The sequence below is a fragment of the Danio rerio genome, chromosome 7 (assembly GCF_052040795.2).
Source record: "Danio rerio strain M-AB ecotype USA chromosome 7, GRCz13ab, whole genome shotgun sequence".
Classification (NCBI taxonomy): Eukaryota; Metazoa; Chordata; class Actinopteri; order Cypriniformes; family Danionidae; genus Danio; species Danio rerio.
The window spans coordinates 5205163-5227020 of NC_141027.1; the positions used below are offsets into that span (position 1 = coordinate 5205163).

Sequence of the window (21858 nt, forward strand, 5' to 3'; positions counted from 1 at the left end):
CGGGGCTCTGATTGTTCTGGGATGTCCTGAAATAGGAGAGGTGAGTGAAAACTGGCCATTCTGGCTACTCCTGTCTCTCATCAGCAGCTTTAACTAACTCATTTAAGAGCGTTTTGTTCAGTGACAGACATGCGATGGTGTTTAAGTGTGCTGTAGCTCTACGCTAGCTGAACAGATAGAGCAGCAGAAGCCGCGACTGGAGGAGATTTTAGATTCAAAATATTTAATTGAAGATCATTTTTATACATCACAGTGCCTGATTGAAGACAAGACAAGAAGATGGGAGGTAAGAAAATACCGCTAATATCCTAAAACATGGGGTTAAAATGTTTAATGTTGTTACACTGGAGTGTTTGAAGTGTTTTCATGTATACTTGATTTTATGTGCACTTACAAAGCTACAAAGTTAGTTTTATTCACCAACATTAACACAAATACTATAGTCATTTATAGTAATGGTGTTTTATAGAGGTAAAGTTGGTTTTATATTCACACAGTAGTTCATTTAGCAGTCTCTATATTGTTTACAATGATACTTTGAATATTCAATCGGCATTAGCATGCATGACTTCTAAACAACAGGAACACTATCTAATTCACTGTGAACAATGCTGTACTTTGATAGTCATTTGCTGCTCATATGTTTTCCTTATTTACAATTACTTTTCTGAAATAATTTATTAAGGGGAATGTCTGAATATCCCAATATAAAACCAACTTTACCTCTATTAGTGTTTTTACCATACAGTACAGCATATTGGACTGTATATATAGTATTTACAACACTTTTTTTACTACAGTAAAACTGTGCTTTGTAGTACATTATACGCTACAGTGTTGGGTCATTTGTTTATATTACTATAGTTGTGTTACCATAGCAACTATAGAATTACTTACTTTTTTACTGTAGTAAACTTCGCATTCCCTAGTGATACTATAGTACTTTACTATAGTATGGTTTAAAAACTCTTAGTAAACACACTTTAGTGTTTATTTTTATACGTTTCTGTTAACTTGCAGAATTTTTAGTTGTTCGATAAACGTACAGCTGTAAGCAAGGAATGAATTCCAATTAAAAAATGGGCAAATGAGGGAGAGAATTTAAGTAAAGTTTGTTTGTGGATAAAGAGTTTTGCATGTAATATAAAAAGTTATACAGTTAAAGTCAGAATTATTAGTCCCCCTGTTTATTTCCCCCCCAATATCTGTGTAACGGAGAGCAGATTTTATCAACACATTTCTAAACATAATAGTTTTAATAACTAATTTCTAATAACTGATTTATTTCATATTTGCCATGATGACAGTAAATAATATTTGACTAGTTACTTAATTGGGTAATTGGGCAAGTTGTTGTATATCGATGTTTGTTCTGAGACTATTGAAAAAATAATAATTTTGACCTTAAAATTGTGTTTAATAAATTAAAAACTGCTTTTATTCTAGCCGAAATAAAACAAATAAGACTTTCTCCAGAAGAAAAAAATATCATCAGACATACTGTGAACATTTCCTTGCTCTGTTAAACATAATTTGGGAGATATATAAAAAAGAAAAAACATTCGTAGGGGGTCTGATAATTCTGACTTCAACTTTTTACATATTCTTCATTTTTATTGTTGGGACTAGAATAAAAACAAATAATGTCTTTTAATTTGAAGATGTGTTTTGTTAATTGTGATTTATTTAAATAATTATTTAGATCTGACCAAAACCTTTGTAAAAAGCCAAAGTTTCCTCATTTTCCTGACAGAAAGAACAAGTAATTGCAATATCAGTACATTTTGAGATATGCAGATCTGGTTCAGTGCAATCTGATGCTTTTTAATGTGCTCACCTAACCCCACCTCTAACCCTACCTGTCACAGTGACGTCACTCACTCCATTGAGTGCATTGTGTCTGAGATTGTATCGCTGAGTGTTGCTGTTGCAATCTCAGCCTGCATCATAAAGGCTGCATCCAGATACTATTGGCCAGAATGACCCTGGGGCACATAGTCTAGATCAGGGGTCACCAATCTCAGTCCTGGAGGGCCAGTGTCCCTGCAGGGTTTAGCTCCAACTTGCCTCAACCCACCTGCCTGGATGTTTCAAGTATACCTAGGAAGACCTTGATTAGCTTGTTCAGGTGTGTTTGATTAGAGTTGGAGCTAAAATCTGCAGGGCACCGGCCCTCCAGAAACAAGTTTGGTGACCCCTGCTCTAGATTATCAACATCAGATATTTCAGACTCTGAATCAGAACTAAGAATTGCCTAATCTTTGTCATCCTGCAGCACTTACAGACATTACAGCCGTAAATATAGAATGAGTGGGATAAGCCATACTAACACTGTATAAAAGCACAAGAATATTTTTTTATCTGTAAAGCTCTTGTCTATCTATCTATCCGTCTGTCCGTCCGTCAGTCTATCCATCCGTCCGTCCGTCTGTCCCTCCCTCCCTCCGTCCGTCCGTCAATCCATCCATCCATCCATCCATCCATCCATCCATCCATCCATCTATCTATCTATCTATCTATCTATCTATCTATCTATCTATCTATCTATCTATCTATCTATTCATGTCTTTATCTTTGTACTTTATCTTATCTACCCATCCATCCATCCATCCATCTCTCTATCTGTCTGTCTGTCCATCCATCCATCCATCCATCCATCCATCCATCCATCCATCCATCCATCCATCCATCCATCCATCTATCTATCTATCTATCTATCTATCTATCTATCTATCTATCTATCTATCTATCTATCTATCTATCTATCTATCTATCTATCTATCTATTCATGTCTTTATCTTTGTACTTTATCTTATCTACCCATCCATCCATCCATCCTTCTCTCTATCTGTCTGTCTGTCTATCCATCCACCCATCCATCCATCCATCCATCCATCCATCCATCCATCCATCCATCCATCCATCCATCCATCTATCTATCTATCTATCTATCTAATTTTGATCTAATTTTGCATTTCTATTCAATGTTCCATTAAAAGCAATTAAAAACAATTAAGAATAAAATCAAAAATACCTGAAAGTACCAGGCGGGAGGAGGGGTAAGGTAGAGCTGTAATTGGGCCTTAAAAATTAGGCCCGATAGGGCCCGAGGCCGAGCCCGACAGAATTCAGCCCGAGTCTGACAGGTACATTTTGATTGACAGCTTTTTAAAAACCTGTTTACAGCCCAAAATTATTCAAATGTGCACATGCACACAGCTCTTTTGTTTTTTTATATGAATGAGTCATTTATAATTTATCCGTAACAACGTAGGCTATATGCCACTTGGAAGTTGGAACAAAGAAATAAAATAAGTCCTCTGTAACATTGTAACATCTCAGCACTCTAAATAGGCCTGGGTACATACACCTAGCCTTTAACTTGGCCAACACACCATTGAAAAGAAGACTTGCTTAACCAATTAAAGTAACAACAATTTCTTAATTATGACAGGTATTTGCCAATAACGTAAAAAGCACATGGCTATTCATTTACTGCACAAGCCAAGCCAAGACTGGCCCGACCCCGTCTAAAATGGTAGAAATTAAAATATAGATAGAAATTCGATAGAATAGATAAAAATTCAGGCAAAGATCTTCAGCTCCAGGGGATGGGTGGTGACAATGGTGCAGGACATGTAGAACCGCAAATGGTGGTTCAACTGACCAACCATGAGTTTTATTTGGAACTGCTCATCATATTTTACTATGCATTTCTCTACCAATTTTATATCTTCATTTTACATGGATACAATCAATTTTACACAGTATAATCAACACCATTAGTCCCTTTATTAACAATAGCATGTTTCTCAAACAGCATCCGAGTCTCTTCAAGAGAAAAGGATTGTTCTTCTTGGGAAAACTGGAGATGGCAAGAGCAGCGCGGGGAACACAATTCTCAAACAAGAGGTATTCAAGAGCAAAGCTTCACCTGAATCTGTGACAGTCGAATGTGTCAGCGGAGATCGAATGGTTTATGGAAAGAAGATCACAGTCATCGACACGCCTGGACTCTTTGACACTGCCATCGATGAGGAGACCATTAAATCTGAGATCATTAGATCAGTGATCGAAAGCTCTCCAGGTCCAGACGTGTTCACCATCGTCCTGAAGGTCGGCAGACACACAGAACAAGAAATGGAGATTGTAGATAAAATTGTCGAATGTAGCGGAGAAGATACCTTTAATCACTCTGTGGTTTTGTTCACTCATGGAGAAAACCTAGAAGGTCAAACCATCGAGGAGTTTGTGAAGATGAGTCCAAAGCTTCAGGAGCTGGTCAATAAATGTGGCGGTCGCTGTCACGTCATTGACAGCAAGTACTGGAAGAAACAAAAAATAGGATACAGAAGCAACAGAGTCCAGGTGAAGAAACTCTTGGAGACCATCGAGGAGAAGCTGAAGGACAACAAGGACAGCTGCTACACCAATGAGCTGCTTCAGACGGTGGAGGAGGAAATTCAACAGGAGGTCAAGAACATGGATAAAGTTAGTTTGTCTCCTGATGAGAAACGGGAGATTGCGAAAAAGATTGTGCATAAGAAACTTCTCATTCGACTTGCTGGAGTTGCTACAGGGACTCTGACTGGAGCCTTTCTGGGCATCGGAGTTGCTTTGGCATCTGTTGTTCCTTTACTGAAAGCTGCAGCAACAGCAGGAGCCGCAGCAGTCGAAGCTTCAGGACTAGCGGCTGGAGCCTCAGGATTAGCAGCCATAGCCTCGGGGCTAGTGATTGGAACTGCAGGTCTAGCTGCAGGAGCTTCTGGATTAGCAGCGGGAACAGTGGCAGTGGAGGCAGGGGTGGTCACCGGTGTCAGTGCAGGCATTGGAGCAGGTCTTGGAGCGGCTGCTGGTTCAGGAATCACGGCAGGGATTGTTGTTGGAGCCGCAGCTCTTGCCGGAGCAATTGGTGGAGGAATTACTGGATGCAAAGCAGCGGATGAATGCGATTCGGTGCGTGACGCCATTAAAAATGCAGCAAAGTTAAACTATGAGAATGCCAAAGGTGTGGTAAAAAAAGCAGAAAACCTCAGCACAAACTTTTAAAAATCGAAAAGAATGATGGTTAGGGATTGAACCAACGTTTATTAATCTATGCCCAAAGTTTCACAGACAAGCTTAAGAGCCAGAATACTTCAAACAAAAATGAAGAACAAACTGAACTCATGTAAAAATCAGCCAAAGTTTGTTTTGCCAGTTCGAAACAGCCCACCAAAGCGACCTTTTGGGGAGTTAGTTTTGGTTTCTAAACACATTTGCACTACCATTGATGCAAGAATTACCCGATCATGGGTGTGTTCTTATTTGTATCTCTCACGGAGGTCTAACAGGAGAACAACATCCCACACAACATGTTAACAACGTGAATACACTGGAAAGTCGAGTAGCTGACTGGTTTGATCACTTGCAGAGAGATTTTAAAGACTTAAAGGGCATCAAACACAAGATGATAAGTGCCATCACGTCTTTCAAAGTTATAAACACTGTCTATTTGCAGCCGACAGAAACTGAATTGAACAAAGTAGGGTATGTAGTACATAGTAAATAGTGTGGAAGGTGTCAGAAGGTTTGTAAACAGTATACTGTAACTCAACATTTTCTAACTTCCTTGTGCCGTCAAACAAATGAAAATGAACTTCATTTGAAGTATACAGAGGTCTTAATGTGTGGTCCTAGAATTAATTGCATGTTTGAGCGGTCTTAAAGGTGGCAGAATGAATATTTGAGTATCATGCTGCCAACACTCCTGTTTTCACCGGGAGTCTCTCGTATTTCAGACCCATCTCCCACCACCCTCCCGTTTTGTTACTTCTCCCAGAAAACTCCCGTAATTTCACCCCCCTAAGTTGGGTCGCCAAGTTAAGTATAGTATCTGATCGCAGCGGGTGCCCTAAACCCGCTCCATAGTACAGTAACCGCTTCATAACCACAGGACAATTACTTACCCGGTTCTCAACAGTGTTATTCAGACACCTCACCCCTGAATGCAATAGCAAATAATGTTCAGTACATGGAAAGGCATACCATGAAGTTTCAAACAACAGAGTTTTCCTGTTCTTGTGTAAATCCCACGAGTATTCAATCCCAATGAAAAACAGGCCAATCAGAACAAAACACAGATGTTATGATTCGAAGGGGATCATTGCGATTTCCCAGGGGATGATTGAATGAATGAACTCTATGGCACCTTTAACTGAAAACAACTTGCAATGAGATATCTTAAAATACATCAATGCCATTGATTAGTCTCAAGATGCACACCAGTTATGCATTTCTAAGTCACTTTTATAAAAACTACCTCAATGTCCTGATTTATCAAAGGAATCCTGGTTGAATCTAAACCTTGTTTGTGAAACTGTCTTCAAATGTTCTGCTTTATTTTGTGTTGTCTGCATGGGGATGTTTGGCACATTATGATATTTTATAAACTGTTGGGTCGAAATTTTATTGGTTGCATTGCATTTGAAGATTGAATTTTTTAATGTTGGTTTATTCTTAATTTAGGTGCAGGGAAAACATAATTATATAAAGCTGACAGGGCAGATCAGTTTTTAATCTGTGGTTATTTAAATTTTCTTTGTTTGTTTTTTAATTATACAAGGTTTGTTTTTAATTCTCACTTGTATTTTGATCATCCAGTCACATTAAATAATTTATCAGAGTTTATGTTTGTTGCTGTTGTCATTCATCTATAGTGTAATAATTAAAGGTGCATCTGCCTAAATGCTAACCGCTTAGCTTATTATCTTTGGACAGCGAGGAGGGACTGTGTTTCAAAGCCACGCCTCCTGAAATCACGAACATGCGCACCGAGACAAGACAACAGATAACCCACTAGTTCATGTCATACGCCAGTTAGAAATGTAGTTAGTGGTTGGCCGGCGGCGTGCAGGAATTACTCTTATTACTAAGCTACACTTACATGCTATTTCAGAGTTAATATTCAGAGTAGCATGGTATACAGTATAGGACGGCTGTCATTGTTCAAAAATAAACCAATGTGAATATAAAACCAACTTCACCTCAGTAAAACAGGCTAGACGCAATAGCGCTATTCACTGATGTTCTGCCCTGCTGAAAAATCCAGCTTAAACCAGCCTAGGATGGTTGGCTGGTTTTAGCTGGTCGACCAGCCTGGTTTAAGAGGGGTTTTGGCCATTTCCAGCCTGGTCTTAGCTGGTTAGGCTGGGAAATGACCAGCTAAAACCAGCTTGACCAGCCTAGCCAGGCTGGGAGCCCATCCAAAATCAACTATGTCTAGCTTAAACCAGGCTGGTCAAGTTGGTTTTAGCTGGTCATTTTTCAGCCTGACCAGCTAAGACCAGGCTGAAAACCAGCCTGGAAATGGCCAAAACCCCTCTAAAACCGGGCTGATCGACCAGCTAAAACCAGCCAACCATCCTAGGCTGGTTTAAGCTGGATTTGTCAGCAGGGTGTTGTTAAACTAAATAACATTCGACATCACTGATGCTGTCAAAGGTCCCTTATGAAGCTGAAAAAAGTCACATCAATCTTTCACCGGGAGACTTCAGTGGCTGAACAAAACTTCAGTGCATGTAACCCATTCATAACACAACACAACACACTCTACATCAGCTTTGGGGGACTAAAATAGGTTCAAAACAGTAAAACATTACCCGTCTGACAGAAATACTTCAGCTATGGTGTCGTCCTTCCTCCAGCCTGCAAAACTAACTCCAATACTGATTCAGGAGTTTAAATAGTTTACAAATGTCGTGAACGAGAGCTGCTCATGTAGGCTTGCACGTGTAAGGGAGGCCAGCTAGTGAAGTGTGACCTGTGACCTCTTAAGGTGCTCTAGTGACAGATGCTACAGGCCATGGTCTTTAGCCTTCTTGTTAAAGCAACCAACTCCTATGCGGAAGGTTGCCGCTGAGCGGGGTTATGCCGAGTTTAGACTGCATGATTTTCAAAGTAATCATGTCATGGATGTTTTCACACTGCATGAGTGTCCGGGCTGGCATTTTGTCGCTGTTTTGTTTACACTGCAAGATGGATCGGCGACAGGGGCTTTCACATTGCATGACTTTACAATAGGAAGAATCGGCGACAACTTCGTCCAAACTACGTCTCACAACCAAACACACATAGTATATATTTTATCATTAACTACATAATGAGAAAGAAGCCTTTAATGGGGTAGAAAATGTACATATTTGCTTACCTGGGTTTGAAAGGAATTACCAATTTCTCCTCGTCTTTTTTTTTTTGACCCGGTTGTGATATTGCTCACATGACTCGTCAAACAGACACGGGTGCTACTGCCAAATATACACTAATTTTAACTCCATTTCTTAGATAAAAAAAAACTGAAAGTGAGCGCTTTTAACTTCTCTCCCAACCTCCGCTGGCCTGCAGGCACACACACACACACACACACACACACACAGGTGAATGCTGCTCTCTCATTGGCTGTAGGTGATCGCTGATGTTATTTTCAGTCAAAATTCTTTTCACACAGTATGATTTGAATCGCAGACAGCTCCAGATATTCGGCACGCCAAATATCTCACAGAATCCGGCGACTTATCAGCGATTCTCTCAGCTCGCGTCTATAGTGATAGTTCATACTGTGTGATTGTCACTCACGTGCACGAGCACCGATTTGCCTGTGATTTCAGGCATTTGTCTGCGATTTCTCAAAACCTGTCGGCGAGTCAAAATCGGGACTAAAATCACGCAGTCTGAACTCGGCATTACACACGCGCTAATTGCGGATATGAGGGAGCGGACATGCGCAGAAGTCCAAATCTACATTTGCTGACAAACAGTTTGAGCTACTTATCTGTATTATCGGAGATATCGGCCCGGCAATATTTAATTGGATGAACATCTTTTAGTTTTATGCCTTATCCAGAATCTAAAAAAACATATAACTACATTTAGATCATTTACTGTATCATTACTATTGGAATGTGAAGAGACTTTCAACCAGCACAACAACACATGCTTCTGAAGATGATCACCTACTGCACCTTTAAAGGGCCATGACACCCCTCACTTTCGGTTAAAGTCTACTTTAGAATTGTTTCAAAAGATGCATGATTAATGGGCGTGGAGCTCCGCGAGCATAGGGCAGGAGTGGGCGTGGCCAGCAGGGGAGAAGGGGAGCGAACAACTGTTGATGTCAGATAGCTCATAAAATGAGACAAACCGTGAGGAGACGCATGAGTTTATAGTTTACAAAGTTAAAATGCAAAGAAATAAACAGTAATTTAATGCCCTGCTACATTTGTTATTTGTAATTTCATATACACATAACCACAATTTATATCATTATAAAGATAATCGTGTTCATATAAACACTAAATGAGGACTTCTCCCTCAATCTCCGGATCTGAATCATAGATCTGAATGCAGACTCAGTGGAGCAGGTCTCCTGACCTGTCTATTTTAACCATTAGTCCTGCTGGTAATCTGGTGGATTTAGGCAAACACAGCAGCACGGCGATGTGTCGGAATGTGAATGAACTCCTAATACAAGACAACATCCGCAATTCTCGTGCTGCTCTCCCAACAAAAATGCTTGCATCACACACACAGCTTTGCTGTATGATCGGCCCTGACAGAATCGCGGGGAAAAAACATGCAACAAACCCCGTGGATCATGAAAACAAACACATACGAGCCTTCATGAACGGCTACTGCGCGTCTGCGTCTGCCTTGCCTTCGGAAAGCACGTGCTGTCGTGCACTCATGAATAATTAAGCAGCCGGCTCTTCTCATAGGATAAGGAAACTCCGCTATGAATAATAATGAGAAACCGACGCGTCATCATTGCACTTGCAGTACTGCGCTACGTCGCCGATTTTGATCCCTCCCCAAAAATCATTTTAAACCCGGAAGCTGAAATTAGCTGATAAAAACTCAAAATTATCCAGTTTTCCCCACAATTAAAGCTGACAGATGCTAACAATGTCTTAACTGATGCTCAACACACACAAATCTGTTAATATATAAAAAAAGTTCTCCAGGGTGTCCTGAACCTTTAAGTTCATGTTCTATGAGCATAATAGGATCCAGCAGATGGCGCTGGTTTTAAAGTTAAAATAAAAGGCTATTAGTGGTTAATTTACTCAGATAATCCACAATATATAAGATATTTATTCTGAACATTAAAAAGAAGATTCCTGAACATGTGGGTCGTTGTGGTTGTCATGATGCTTCCAACTGAAATGATTTCATTACATTATTGGGCAATATTTAATCAATACCAGAAGGATGAGCTACAGACAGAAGCCCATAAGATAAGATATGATAACATAAGATAACAGATGTTAAATAGAGACAGTCATTGTGGTTATTCCTGTCACTCATCTGCAGAGAGGTAATGTCTTTTTTAGTAGTGAAATGCTTAAAGTTCTCTGCTGATACACATTAAATGGTGTTTTTATAAGCTGTAGCATTTTCATTACAGACAGAGCACCAGAATGAGTAAGATATTAACCGCAGACTTATTCAGTGTTTGGACTCTCAGTAATGATTTCAAACCACACTGAACTGAGCTAAACTGAACTGAACTTAAACACTAAAAACTGAACTACCCTGATCCTGTTACTATGACCATTTATGTGAAGCTGCTTTGACACAATCTACATTGTAAAAGTGCTACACAAATAGAGCTGAACTGAATTGAATTGAATATTATGGGCATCAGAGCAAAACAAGAACATTTAATAAAAATAATGTGGGATTATTTAGGAAAATTTATATTTAGTTTAGCAAACAGTCTTTAAATAATTAACATAAAAGCACAGCTGCATAACATTTACTGTGAAGTTATTTAAACAACTTTAAAGTAGAAAAGGAAATTAGCACAAATATCTCTGAATATTTAATTGTTTATTTGTGTGAATATTCATCTTCATGTGGGATTTGTAGTTCTTTTGTGTACAACACTCACTGGCCACGTTATTAGGTAGACCTTACTAGTATCTGGTTGGCCCCCTTTTGCCTTCGGAACTAATAATCCTTCCTTAATCCTTCGTGGCAAAGAATCAACAAGTATTTGAAATATTCCTCAGAGATTTTGCACCCGCTGTAATCTTCTGCTGCTGTAGCCCATCCAGGGTTGGGCGTGTTGTGTTTAAAGATACTCTTCTGCAGTCCTCGGTTGTAACGAGTGCTTATTTGAGTTACTGTTGGATCAGCCCATCAGGCACCAACAACCATGTTCCATTCAAAGTCACTTAAATCACCTTTCTTCCCCATTCTGATGCTCGGTTTGAACTGCAGCAGATCGTCTTGACCATGTCTACATGACTAAATGCATTGAGTTGCTAGCATGTGATTGACTGATTAGTAATGTGCAGTAACGAACAGTTGGACAGGTGTACCTAATAAAGTGGCCAGTGCGTGTATCGATGTACTGTAATGGTAGTATGAAAAGATGCTAAATCTTGCAACAAAATTAGCAAACACTGGTTATCTTTAGCTTTTCACATGGGGCATGGATTAAGCAACGCGTGACGTCACTCTATTAAAACAGCGACGCCCCTTCATCGTCTAATTATTTAATTATTTTTCATTTTAACCCCAAGTTTAAATATCACAAGGTGTATTAAATGTATGCAATATATTTGTACAACAGAAAATAATATAAACCTAGATATATTACTTGCTTGAAAAGCCCGCAAAACGACTGGCCGAAGCTGGGGTCAAGGGTCAGCGCGCGCGCGCGTAGCAGACGGTTGTTTCTGACTGGATCTCCGCATGAGAGGATTGCGCTGAGGTAAAGTCTCCATTTCAGTTCCGACAGATAACAGTGAGGAAAAAGTTTGTCTCAAAGCAATTTAACGACTTAAAGTTGCCTCGTTTTTCAGTGAATCCACCATAATGTTCGCAGAAGTCATGGATTTTAGTCTATTTGCGACCGTCCACTCGTCAACACCGTTAATAGCCGTTAAATACCGTTAAAGGTCAGATGACTCGGATTGATACGCCCTATACCATGATAATATTAGCGAGAGGAAAATAATATTTTTATTAATTATTATTTTAAAATATGTAAATCTAGAAATATTACTTGGTTGAAAAGGCTGGGTGAGATATAAGCTGTAGTTAAAGGGTCAGCGTAAGCATTGAAGAGTGAAGTGTTTTTCCGACTGGATCTCCACATGAGAGGATTGCGCTGAGGTCAAGTTTCCATTTCAGTTCCGACAGATAACAGTGAGGGAAAAGTTATTTTTATTCTATTGTATTTATTTCTCTTTCCTTTGCAGGGTGGAAAATAACTGTATACAGTTGAAGTTGAATTATTAGCCCTCCTGAATATTAGCAACCCCTTTCCTCCCCAGTTTCTGTTTCATGGAAAGATTTTTTTCAACTTAACTCTGAACATAATAGTTTTAATAACTCATCTTTAATAACTGATTTATTTTATCTTTGCCATGATGACAGTAAATAATATTTTAGATATTTTTAAAAATACAAGCATTCAGATTCAAAGTGTGATTCTAAGACTTAATAAGGGCAATTAGGCAAGTCATTGTATAACAGTAGATTCTTCTACAGACAATCAAAAATATTTATGGCTTAAGAGGGTAAATAATATTAACCTTAAAACGGGTTTCAAAGTATTTAAACCTGCTTTTATTCTAGCCATAAACAAAAAAAAAAAAAACTAAAACAAAAACAAAAAAAACAAGTAAGCCTTTCTCCGGAAGAAAAAAATATGGGAAATACTGTTAAAATTCCTTGCTCTGTTAAACATCATTTGGGAAATATTTATTTTAAACAAATTCTCAGGAGTGCTAATAATTTTGACTTAAACTGATAATCGTTTTGAATAATCGTGATTTCAATTATGACCAAAAAATCCTGATTATGATTTTTCCCAAAATCGAGCAGCCCTAACGGGGCTCTATTACATTTAACATTTTCTTAAAACCCGACATTTCCACTACCGGTTAAGGTCTCATATCCACAGCTATAAATGTACCGATCGCCTCTGTGATTTGTTTTGAAGGAAAGCCATTAGAATCCACAGCAAATCAGCCAGCAGAGTATCAATAATGGACTTTTATTGGTCATTTTTGTAATTTGCATGACTTAACTGTTAAGTTTCGTGCCAGTAATCTGGTTTGCTCTATAATACAGTAACACACACGTGAACTAGGAAAAAGTTTTTTTCTCGCGCTTGATCAACTTCTGAGAGTATATAACGGCTTTAACACACACTTTTCAAGTTCAAATTATATACACACACACACAAATATATATATATATATATATATATATATATATATATATATATATATATATATATATATATATATATATATATATATAATCACAATTGTAATTTTAAAAAATTTATTAAATTTAAAATTTGTTTTTAAAAGAAAAGTTATGCTGAATAAAAAGAAAGTGTATCTATACAGTTATGTTTGGCTTTTGACACATTATTTAAAATATCTGGCTAGGAAATTTCTATTAACCTTTTTTTCTTTGGTAGGGCTAGTGTAAATTTTGGCAGGGCAAGTAAAAACCTACCACTGGCCTAATCGGGCCAGTAGAAAAAATCCTTAGCATTGAAACCCGTGTTTTGCGTTAATGTCTGCTAAATACGCTCATGTGGTGAACATTTTACAACGGAAACTGGTCGTGCTACAACAATTTTACGCATTCTCACAAATGCTTTCAAATATATTTTGAGGTTGCATAGATAAAATTTTGGGCGCAGATGCGACAAATGGTTGCAATTTTTTTTAGCCCTGTCATCAGATAGAAATCTAGCACAGCAGAAGCAGCATCAAATATATTAATGTGTTTAAAAGAAATCTACAAATATTTATTTAAACATCTTCCACTGGCTCTAAAACAAACAAGTCAAGCTGACATGATTCATTTATACAAGGTGAGTTTTTGAATATGTGATCATAAAATTTCAGACTCAACCCTCATCATGTTATTCGCTGTGCAGATTTCATCATAAATGTGGTCAGAACCTATCAAAAATATAGCAATGATGTATAAATGAAATATGGATTTTTACATGTGTTGTAAATTAATTCAATCATTAAAAACAATTGTAAATAATAAAAAATTTAATATTTAATAATTAAAAGGTTCTGAATTCCTCTACACCTTTTTTCTTCTCAGTAACAGGACCAGTACGATGAGGAGCAGCAAACAAAGACTCAATCCTACAGAAACACAGATGACCAGAAGAGGAGAAGATGATGATGATGATGATGATGATAACGAAGCTGAAGAGAGAAGATGGCAGACCTGTTCATAAAGCACATTATGCATGATAATATTACAGAGGTAAATAATCTCTCATTATTCCCAGACCTCTGACTGAGATCCAGCTGTGCGGCGACTTTCACAGTAGTAGAAACCCTCATCAGACTTTAAGACGGTAGGAATGCTCATCTCTCCTGTCTGATTCTGGATTCTGGAGTCTGTGATCAGATGTACAGAAGGAAAATGTGTGTGTGTAATTGAGATGTGAATGTGTGTAGATGCTGTGATCTCTCCATGTACAGTGATGTTCAGAGGATGGCGTTTCTCTCCAGATTCAGACTCACACCAGTAAACTCCAGTGTCAGATGTGCTGAGAGACTGGATTCCACATGTAGATCCTGTTTGTGCTGAACAATCTTGTGTGTTTGTGTGTGTGTATCTTCTCACTGTCCATCCAGCAGAGTCACAGCTCAGAGAGAGAGAGTCAGAGGAGAAGTGTTGACTTCTGCTGGGCCTGAGCACCAGACGCACTGAAGCAGAAACACCTGAGGAAGAAGAAAAAGATCTCTGCTCATCTTAAAAAGGTATTGAAACATAACTTAGATGCAACTTAAAGGTGTAGTTAATAATTATTGAAAAAGACTCTTGAAAATGGATCAGATTGAACACCAAAAAACATCTGAGGCCAATCAGCCTGAGATGTGTAAACATTCAGACATGCTAAAAAGAAAAAGAGCTGGGTCACCCCTATCAAACAGACGGCAAAATGGGAAAATGTAAGTTTTGGTACTCCTGGTTGGAGAAACACAAGTTTAAACAGTGGCTGAAACCTGTCGCTGAAAACATCCATGTAATTTGTTTTTTCAAGCTGTATACACACTGTATACACAAGATGACTGTAGAGAGTGGATCATGTGTTCAACCTGTTCATCTGCTGCTCAGTAAACTTAAAAAGCTGTGTGAATTTGACAGCGCACAAGGCACAGCAGAACATGCTGATTTAAGCACACTGACTTTTATTAGTCTTTAGCCCCTTTCACACATACAGACTAACATCTAACATCTAAAGCAGGTGTCTCACGTCAGCCCGTTCTAGACGTGGACGCGCTTATTACGGCAATCTTCCTTCTGCATTCACACAGCGCAGCATTCCAGCAAATTACCGGTAATGTTACAACTTCTCTTTCCGGAAAATAGCCAAAACAAATTTACTGGTATTTTCAAAAAGGACCTGTTCACACATACAACCTTTCCGGAAAATTGCCGGCAATTACGTTACGTTATTTATTAAACGTTATTTTCACGTTTCGAATTGAAAACTCAAATCATCGGTAAATAAGAGCATTCTCAGAACAATGTGACTGCAGAAACTACACATCCTCTGACGTCAGCAGGTAGACTAACATTAGCTGATATAGTTAAATGACAATTCTAATATTGATTCTCTAACATGTTTGAACACATACGGTCAGGCCCGGATTGGCTAATAGGGAGGACCGGGAGAATACCCGGTGGGCCAGTCCGTTTTTTGGCCGCGAGGGCCGGTGTCCCTAGCTGCTTGCACTCTCAGCAGTCGCACTTTTTTCATTTATTTATTTCATCATAGTCTCACTCTTTTTATTCATTATTTTGCTGCAGCTCTGCTCTTTTTATTTATTTTCTTGCAGCTCCATGAGCAAAATGCAGCCTGCAGGTTAATGATGATGTCACTATCATTCCACCCCAAACAACGGCACCTTAGTGACTATAAGAATTTGAATAATTAATAAATATGAGGAAATGTTTAAAACAATTGGGAATTTTTTTTTTAAATTTTTGGCCTTTTTGCCTTTATTAGATAGGACAGTGTTTAGACAGGAAGTGAAGTTCGAGAGAGGGGGGCAGGGTAGGGAAATGTCCTCAAGCCAGGATTCGAACATAGGACACCCAGATGTGCTACCATACCACATGTCGATGCGCTAACCACTAGGCTATTGCGCCGACTCAAATAATTAATATTAATGAATATTACACCTGCTCAATGAAAATCAGATGATTCACTACATTAATAAATCTGACATAACTTGATCAGAAATCTAGAAAGGGGAGAAAAAGATTAAGCCATGAGTAGACGACACTTTAACAACAGTGCCAATGTGGTCCAGTGATCAGCATGTTGCTTTACGACACCGCAGGATCTAGTTCGATCCTTACCTATCTAAGTAATTTAATTTATTATTATTATTTTTTTTATTGTTAAAACATATAATACTGTTTGGGTTGTTGAACATTTCAAGTTCTAAAGCAGCTGTTTTCTTGAAAAAGACTTGATCGTGTCAATAGAAACTGAATTGGAAATGGCGTTATTTTATTATTCATTTGTGAACTGAGGTGGGCCGGTCTAAGGCTTGAAACTCCAGGGCTGAAAAGGAGTCCCACTCCGGCCCTGCATACGTTACTCTATAAAACAGTCCTTTATTTGTCATTTATCTTTGAATACAAAACTTTACAACTTAACTAAAGATACATTTTTTGAAGCATGACACATGACCACTCTCATCTACCACTACCATTTACCCATCCTCAAATTCAAATACATCAGTCCACAAGACAGCAGCCTCAAGTAAAATATGTGTGCAAGACTGCTACTGAGATTAGATACACAGTAGTGATGAGAAATTCAGATGTTTAACCCGAACCGAATCTTTTGAGTCAATCTTCCCAAGTTTTGACTCAACAAGCCAAAACTATATAGTGAGCAATCATAATCTCAGTCAGTTCAATCAGTAAAGATTAGTTCAGTCACAGCAGGCTGTCGTGTACTGTTTGTGTTCGATTCACCTGCTGAATCACGCATGCACAGTATTATGAGTTCACCCGTTCTCAAATCTGATCTCTGTGTAGCCTACTGTTCTAATAACTGAATAACTTGGGAATTTGGTTTATTTCGAATCGGGGTCACCTTTGTTAAGGAGATCTTGTTGGGTTTTTTACCTGGTTAAATAAAGAGAAAGGAATTATGGTAACACTTCAGATACCAATTATCACTACTGCTGAGTAGTTTAGTTAATACTTTTTACAGAGTTAATACTTTGGGTGAACATGTTTAAAACACTTGGGAACCCGACCTAGCCTAAGTGAAAGATTCATAATGGAAACTAAACATGGGCCAATGAAAGTGTTTAAATCTGTTTGGTGTCGACTTGGTGCGTCCCATCGCTAAGAAAATACACCTGATTCAATTCATCAGCTCATTACTATGAATTCAAGACTTGATGTGTGTTCAAGTCCTGTCAGATGAACGGCAATGCATTCTTTGATTCTTCAACTTTCATGTTTTGACATGCAGTGTTTGTTTTTGATATATTTGTTAAAATTGATCAGCTTTGTTTACTCCATTGTTTTATAAACAGAGTTAACAGACTGCTGTATTTTCTTGGAGTTTACCAAAAAAAGCTACAGCGCCATCCTGTGCTCATGAAATGCTTTTGACTTCATGATTATGACTTGTCAACAAATGTAAGTACAGATGTTCAAGAAAGACTTGAATGCAGCATTACTTTGTGCCTAATGAGAATAACATATTAAATGTACCTTTGAGGAACACCAGGAGCAGTTTTAGCTTTCAGAAGAAAATATTGTGTCCAATCACCCTCCCTGCTCTCCAGTAACTCAGTGATCTTTAACACGAGTATGGAGGACAAAAAGAAAAGGGAAGCTTCTGCTGGTGATGATGATGATGGGTAAGTTCAATCTCTTCTAGGGCCCTATCATACATGCAAGACATTTTTGGCTCGATTTGTTGCAAATTTCAGACCAGTGCAACCCTAATTTTTCCTGCTTTGTGTCATTGTTTAAATAGCAAATAGCGCCACTTTGTGGACTCACAGGTGTTCTGGTCTAGAAACATAGATACATACACTAGATATCGCATAGGGACCCTGAGCATGCATCAATAGTGCCGCCACATTGGTACAGGGCTCCCAGGACAAATGTCATTCAACCGCACTAGTCAAGACAGTGTTATTATGTGAAGATGCGGTACTTTAGCGCTGTCTACGGGTGTAGTAAGGAGCAAACAAAGAAAACAAAGCACAAAGGCAGAACATTTCATAGGTAATATTAAGTTTTTTTCTGTTTTTGTATGTTCTGAACTTTTGTGCTAATCAGGTAACGTTTATTGTTCGGGGGATTCATTCACAAACGAATCGCTCCCTCCGTCAGTATGAGAAGTGAAAGCAGGAGAGGAGCTGTGTTTCAGGACATGATTAGATCAAATTTAACAGGGAGGGTGAATAGTACATCTCTATACACACAAACACAAGCTTTTTGTCAGGAATGCCCGTGCGGTCACTGATCCATCAATGTAGAAAAATGATGTAAAATTATAATTTTCGTAATTAGAAAAAAAAATTACATACTGACATCCAGGAAAACTCCCGATCATAGATATATGTGTTTATGTGTATATCTCTGGCTTTGCATGGCCATAGTCCTCCACTGTTCCTTGGTCCCGCATTGATTTCAAAGGAGCGCTACCCTGTAGCAAGATGGCGGCGCTATTGACGCATTCCGTCTAATAGACAACAATAGGCCAGGCGACATCTAGTGTATATATCTATGGTCTAGAAAGGAGGTGTGTTAAGACGCATTGTTGTTGCGTTGCTATTATGAGGAACAGAGTGTGTTAGTTATGCGCCTATGCTGGTTTAAATGCGTACACATTGCTTAATACACACAGGATGTGCAGCAACACACAAATATCTTTACATATGAAAAAGAATTAAAGGATATAATATAACTAATGTATTATTTTCTACATAAATATAAACACCACTGCCTCTGTGCCACCTTCATCTAGGGGTCTTTTTCAGTTTATTCATGACTATCTGCATTTGTATTATGCTATTATTATTATTATTATTATTATTATTAGTATCATTTATTATATGCATATTTATATTTGTTTTAAAAAAAACAAGTTTAGATTTGTCCACCTGTGGGGTTTTGGAGACGTCTGCATCACCATATGTGGATAAGAACAGGACGTGTGTTTGGATATAAATTGTGCTTTTTGACCACGCTTCGTTATTGTTGTTTATTTATTCCTTTGCTGGAAATTAGAACTGAATTTAGAAATAGTGTTGAAACAAATCTTTGCACTTAACAAAGGAAATTAAATATGTAGGCTAATGGATATCTTCAGTGAAGTGCGTACAACACTGTTTCCTTACTCCAGGAGTAAAGAGTGAAGTAAAGAGGCTGAATGGAGGAGGCTCGTTCTTTATCCTCGTGCTGCAGATGCTTTGTTTAACTGTTTTCTCGCTAGTGAAGCGTTCATTTTACACTCACAAAATCCTTGATGTAAACAGCAAATGCGCCACGGCCTGACACAACTGACTCTTAAAGGGAATGAGAGATGAGACTCTGATTGGTTTTATGCACATTATGCTCAAAACACACCCTATACAGAATCTGCGCAAGCAGATTTTAGCCCATCATGGAGGCTTTATTTACTCGTGTTAATGTGTGTAAATTACTTTACACAAGTATATTATATTTGTTCAGTTTAATTTAGTTAAATGTTAATTAGATTCAGCAATATTGACAAATTTAAAAAGTGTTCGTTTGATTTATAATAAAGTTTCTGACGTAATATTTTCTGTCTTTTAGTAGATCTATTATATGAGAGACTTGCTTTGTTTAACAATTAAGAATTTTTACAAATTCTCAGCAGAAATAGCAAAAAATATCTGCAGATTCTGTCTGGCCCTACTCATAACTGATGAAGAGAATAAGCACAGCCCTGTTAGAGCATGCGCCAGGTTGTGCAGAGTGCATTTTTCCATCCTTAAAATAGCGAAAGTGGATTCGGACTCAGCCCCTTAATGCTTTTGGGCCATGAGCTTTAGACTTTGTGCCTAGATGGTTAAAATAGAGCCCTTAGATAGTTTTGAAGTAGTTATGAAGTAAAAATGATGAGGAATATTTTTACAGCCTTTATGCATTTTGTCAGTACATTTACACTAAAATGACGGCCTGAAACAAACTTTGAATACAAGATTCAGAGTGAACTTTTAGAAAACTCTGCTATTTATAATCTCTGTGTTGATTACAAATGCAATTCTGTGAAAATGGTGACATCGTGTGGATGAGTTATGTGTGTTTAGTCTATAAGGGGTTTCTACTTCCATCACAGTTTGTTCAGTGACCTGTTTGCTGAGTATCTGGAGATACTCGGATGTAAACAACAACATGGATTGCACGGTTGATGTGCAACTTAACAAACTAATATGTTTTTTTTTCAGTTTGACTGATCAATGCAGCCCAAAACACCACCATAATTGATCAGTTTAATGTAATTGTTTATGTTCTCTGCCTCCAATATGGCCGCTTATTAATACATCATGTAAACACTGTAAAGGAGCTCCCGTTTTAAAGCTGATTTAAATGTATATTGTGAAGTTACTAAAGGATTTACAAGTTAAAAAAGCAGCTAGAAATAATAAAAAAGGTAAACTACTCCTTTCTATTGTAGTTACTAATGTATATCCTCATTGTTTTTGTTTATTATTATTGATTATTAGTGTTAATAATCTGTTTCTGTGTTATAATGTGGATGTGCTAACTTAATATTTTGTTAGGGTTCTGATTGTTTAATGTTTAGTACATACACAATATTAAATTAGTGAAAGCATTGATGGAAGGACTGTGTTTGTTGGACTGGACTTCACTAGAACTATGTTAAGCTGCTTTGACATCATCTACATTGTGAAAAGTGCTGTATAAATAAACATGAAGTGAAGTGAATTGCAGTGTTTGTGCTGTTTCAGATACTGAGCAACATCACCATCTGCTGGCCTGGACAATACAGCTGCCCCATATACACACAACATGTCAACAATGAAAAATATTGCTTCATTTCTGTACATCATTGCTGTGCAAACATATCTTTAACTTCATATTGAGACAGATGCAGCTCTGAGTTATTTAAAAGGCTTTATAAAGTTATTTAATCACATTTAAAGGTCTGGATGAGGGCACTTGTGTTCTCACTCAAGACCATTGGATAAATAATTTCTGTGCTTACAATAACTTATTTGAGCTTTTGGCTATTTAAGATATTGTATTACAGTGCTTGATTCATTATTTAAACTGTAAAATAAAAAGACAGACAAATCTTCCCTCTGCTGGTCGGTTATTATAGTATTACATCTTAATGATCTAGAAAATTCTTTTATTTATCACAAACACTGTAAATCTGTCTGCTAACAGTAGCATAAACAGGATAAAACGTGTTCTTTTATTTTAATGTATATTGTAACATCTAAAACTGTTAAAGTGTTCGTCAAAAAGTCTTGACAAAAACCTGGGGATTTTTTAGGGTTAATAATAATAATAATAACAATAATAAAAATAGTAATAATAATAAAATAATAATAAAATTTATTTAAAGAGCCTTTCAAGAAACCCAAGGTCATTGTACAACGTGTGTGTGTGTGTGTGTATATATATATATATATATATATATATATATATATATATATATATATATATATATATATATATATATATATATATATATATATATACATACATACATACACATATGTATATGTATAGATAGATAAATTCAATCATTTAAAAATAACTGACAGTATAAAA

The 21858-nt window shown here is 37.6% G+C and overlaps 1 protein-coding gene and 1 long non-coding RNA gene across 28 annotated transcripts; both read left to right on the forward strand.

Moving 5' to 3' along the window:
• The first annotated feature begins 113 nt into the window (after window positions 1–113).
• si:ch211-165f21.6 lies at window positions 114–6667 on the forward strand. Its single transcript, XM_087260399.1, has 2 exons — window positions 114–286; window positions 3821–6667. Exons 1-2 carry the CDS (start codon window positions 280–282, stop codon window positions 5047–5049), a joined length of 1236 nt encoding a protein of 411 aa, XP_087116525.1. The 5' UTR covers window positions 114–279; the 3' UTR covers window positions 5050–6667.
• Window positions 6668–11539: 4872 nt separating this feature from the next.
• On the forward strand, window positions 11540–21377 carry LOC137496125 (uncharacterized). 27 transcript variants are annotated; one of them, XR_015495283.1, is made up of 6 exons: window positions 11540–11755; window positions 14128–14295; window positions 14676–14990; window positions 17252–17712; window positions 17795–17936; window positions 20502–21377. It is a non-coding gene; the product is annotated as an uncharacterized LOC137496125 (long non-coding RNA). The 27 variants fall into 27 exon arrangements; XR_015495286.1 differs by having other exon boundaries at window positions 11548–11755; window positions 14676–14798; window positions 17607–17712; window positions 17804–17936; window positions 21027–21377; XR_015495272.1 differs by having other exon boundaries at window positions 11664–11755; window positions 14673–14798; window positions 17607–17712.
• Window positions 21378–21858: the final 481 nt, after the last annotated feature.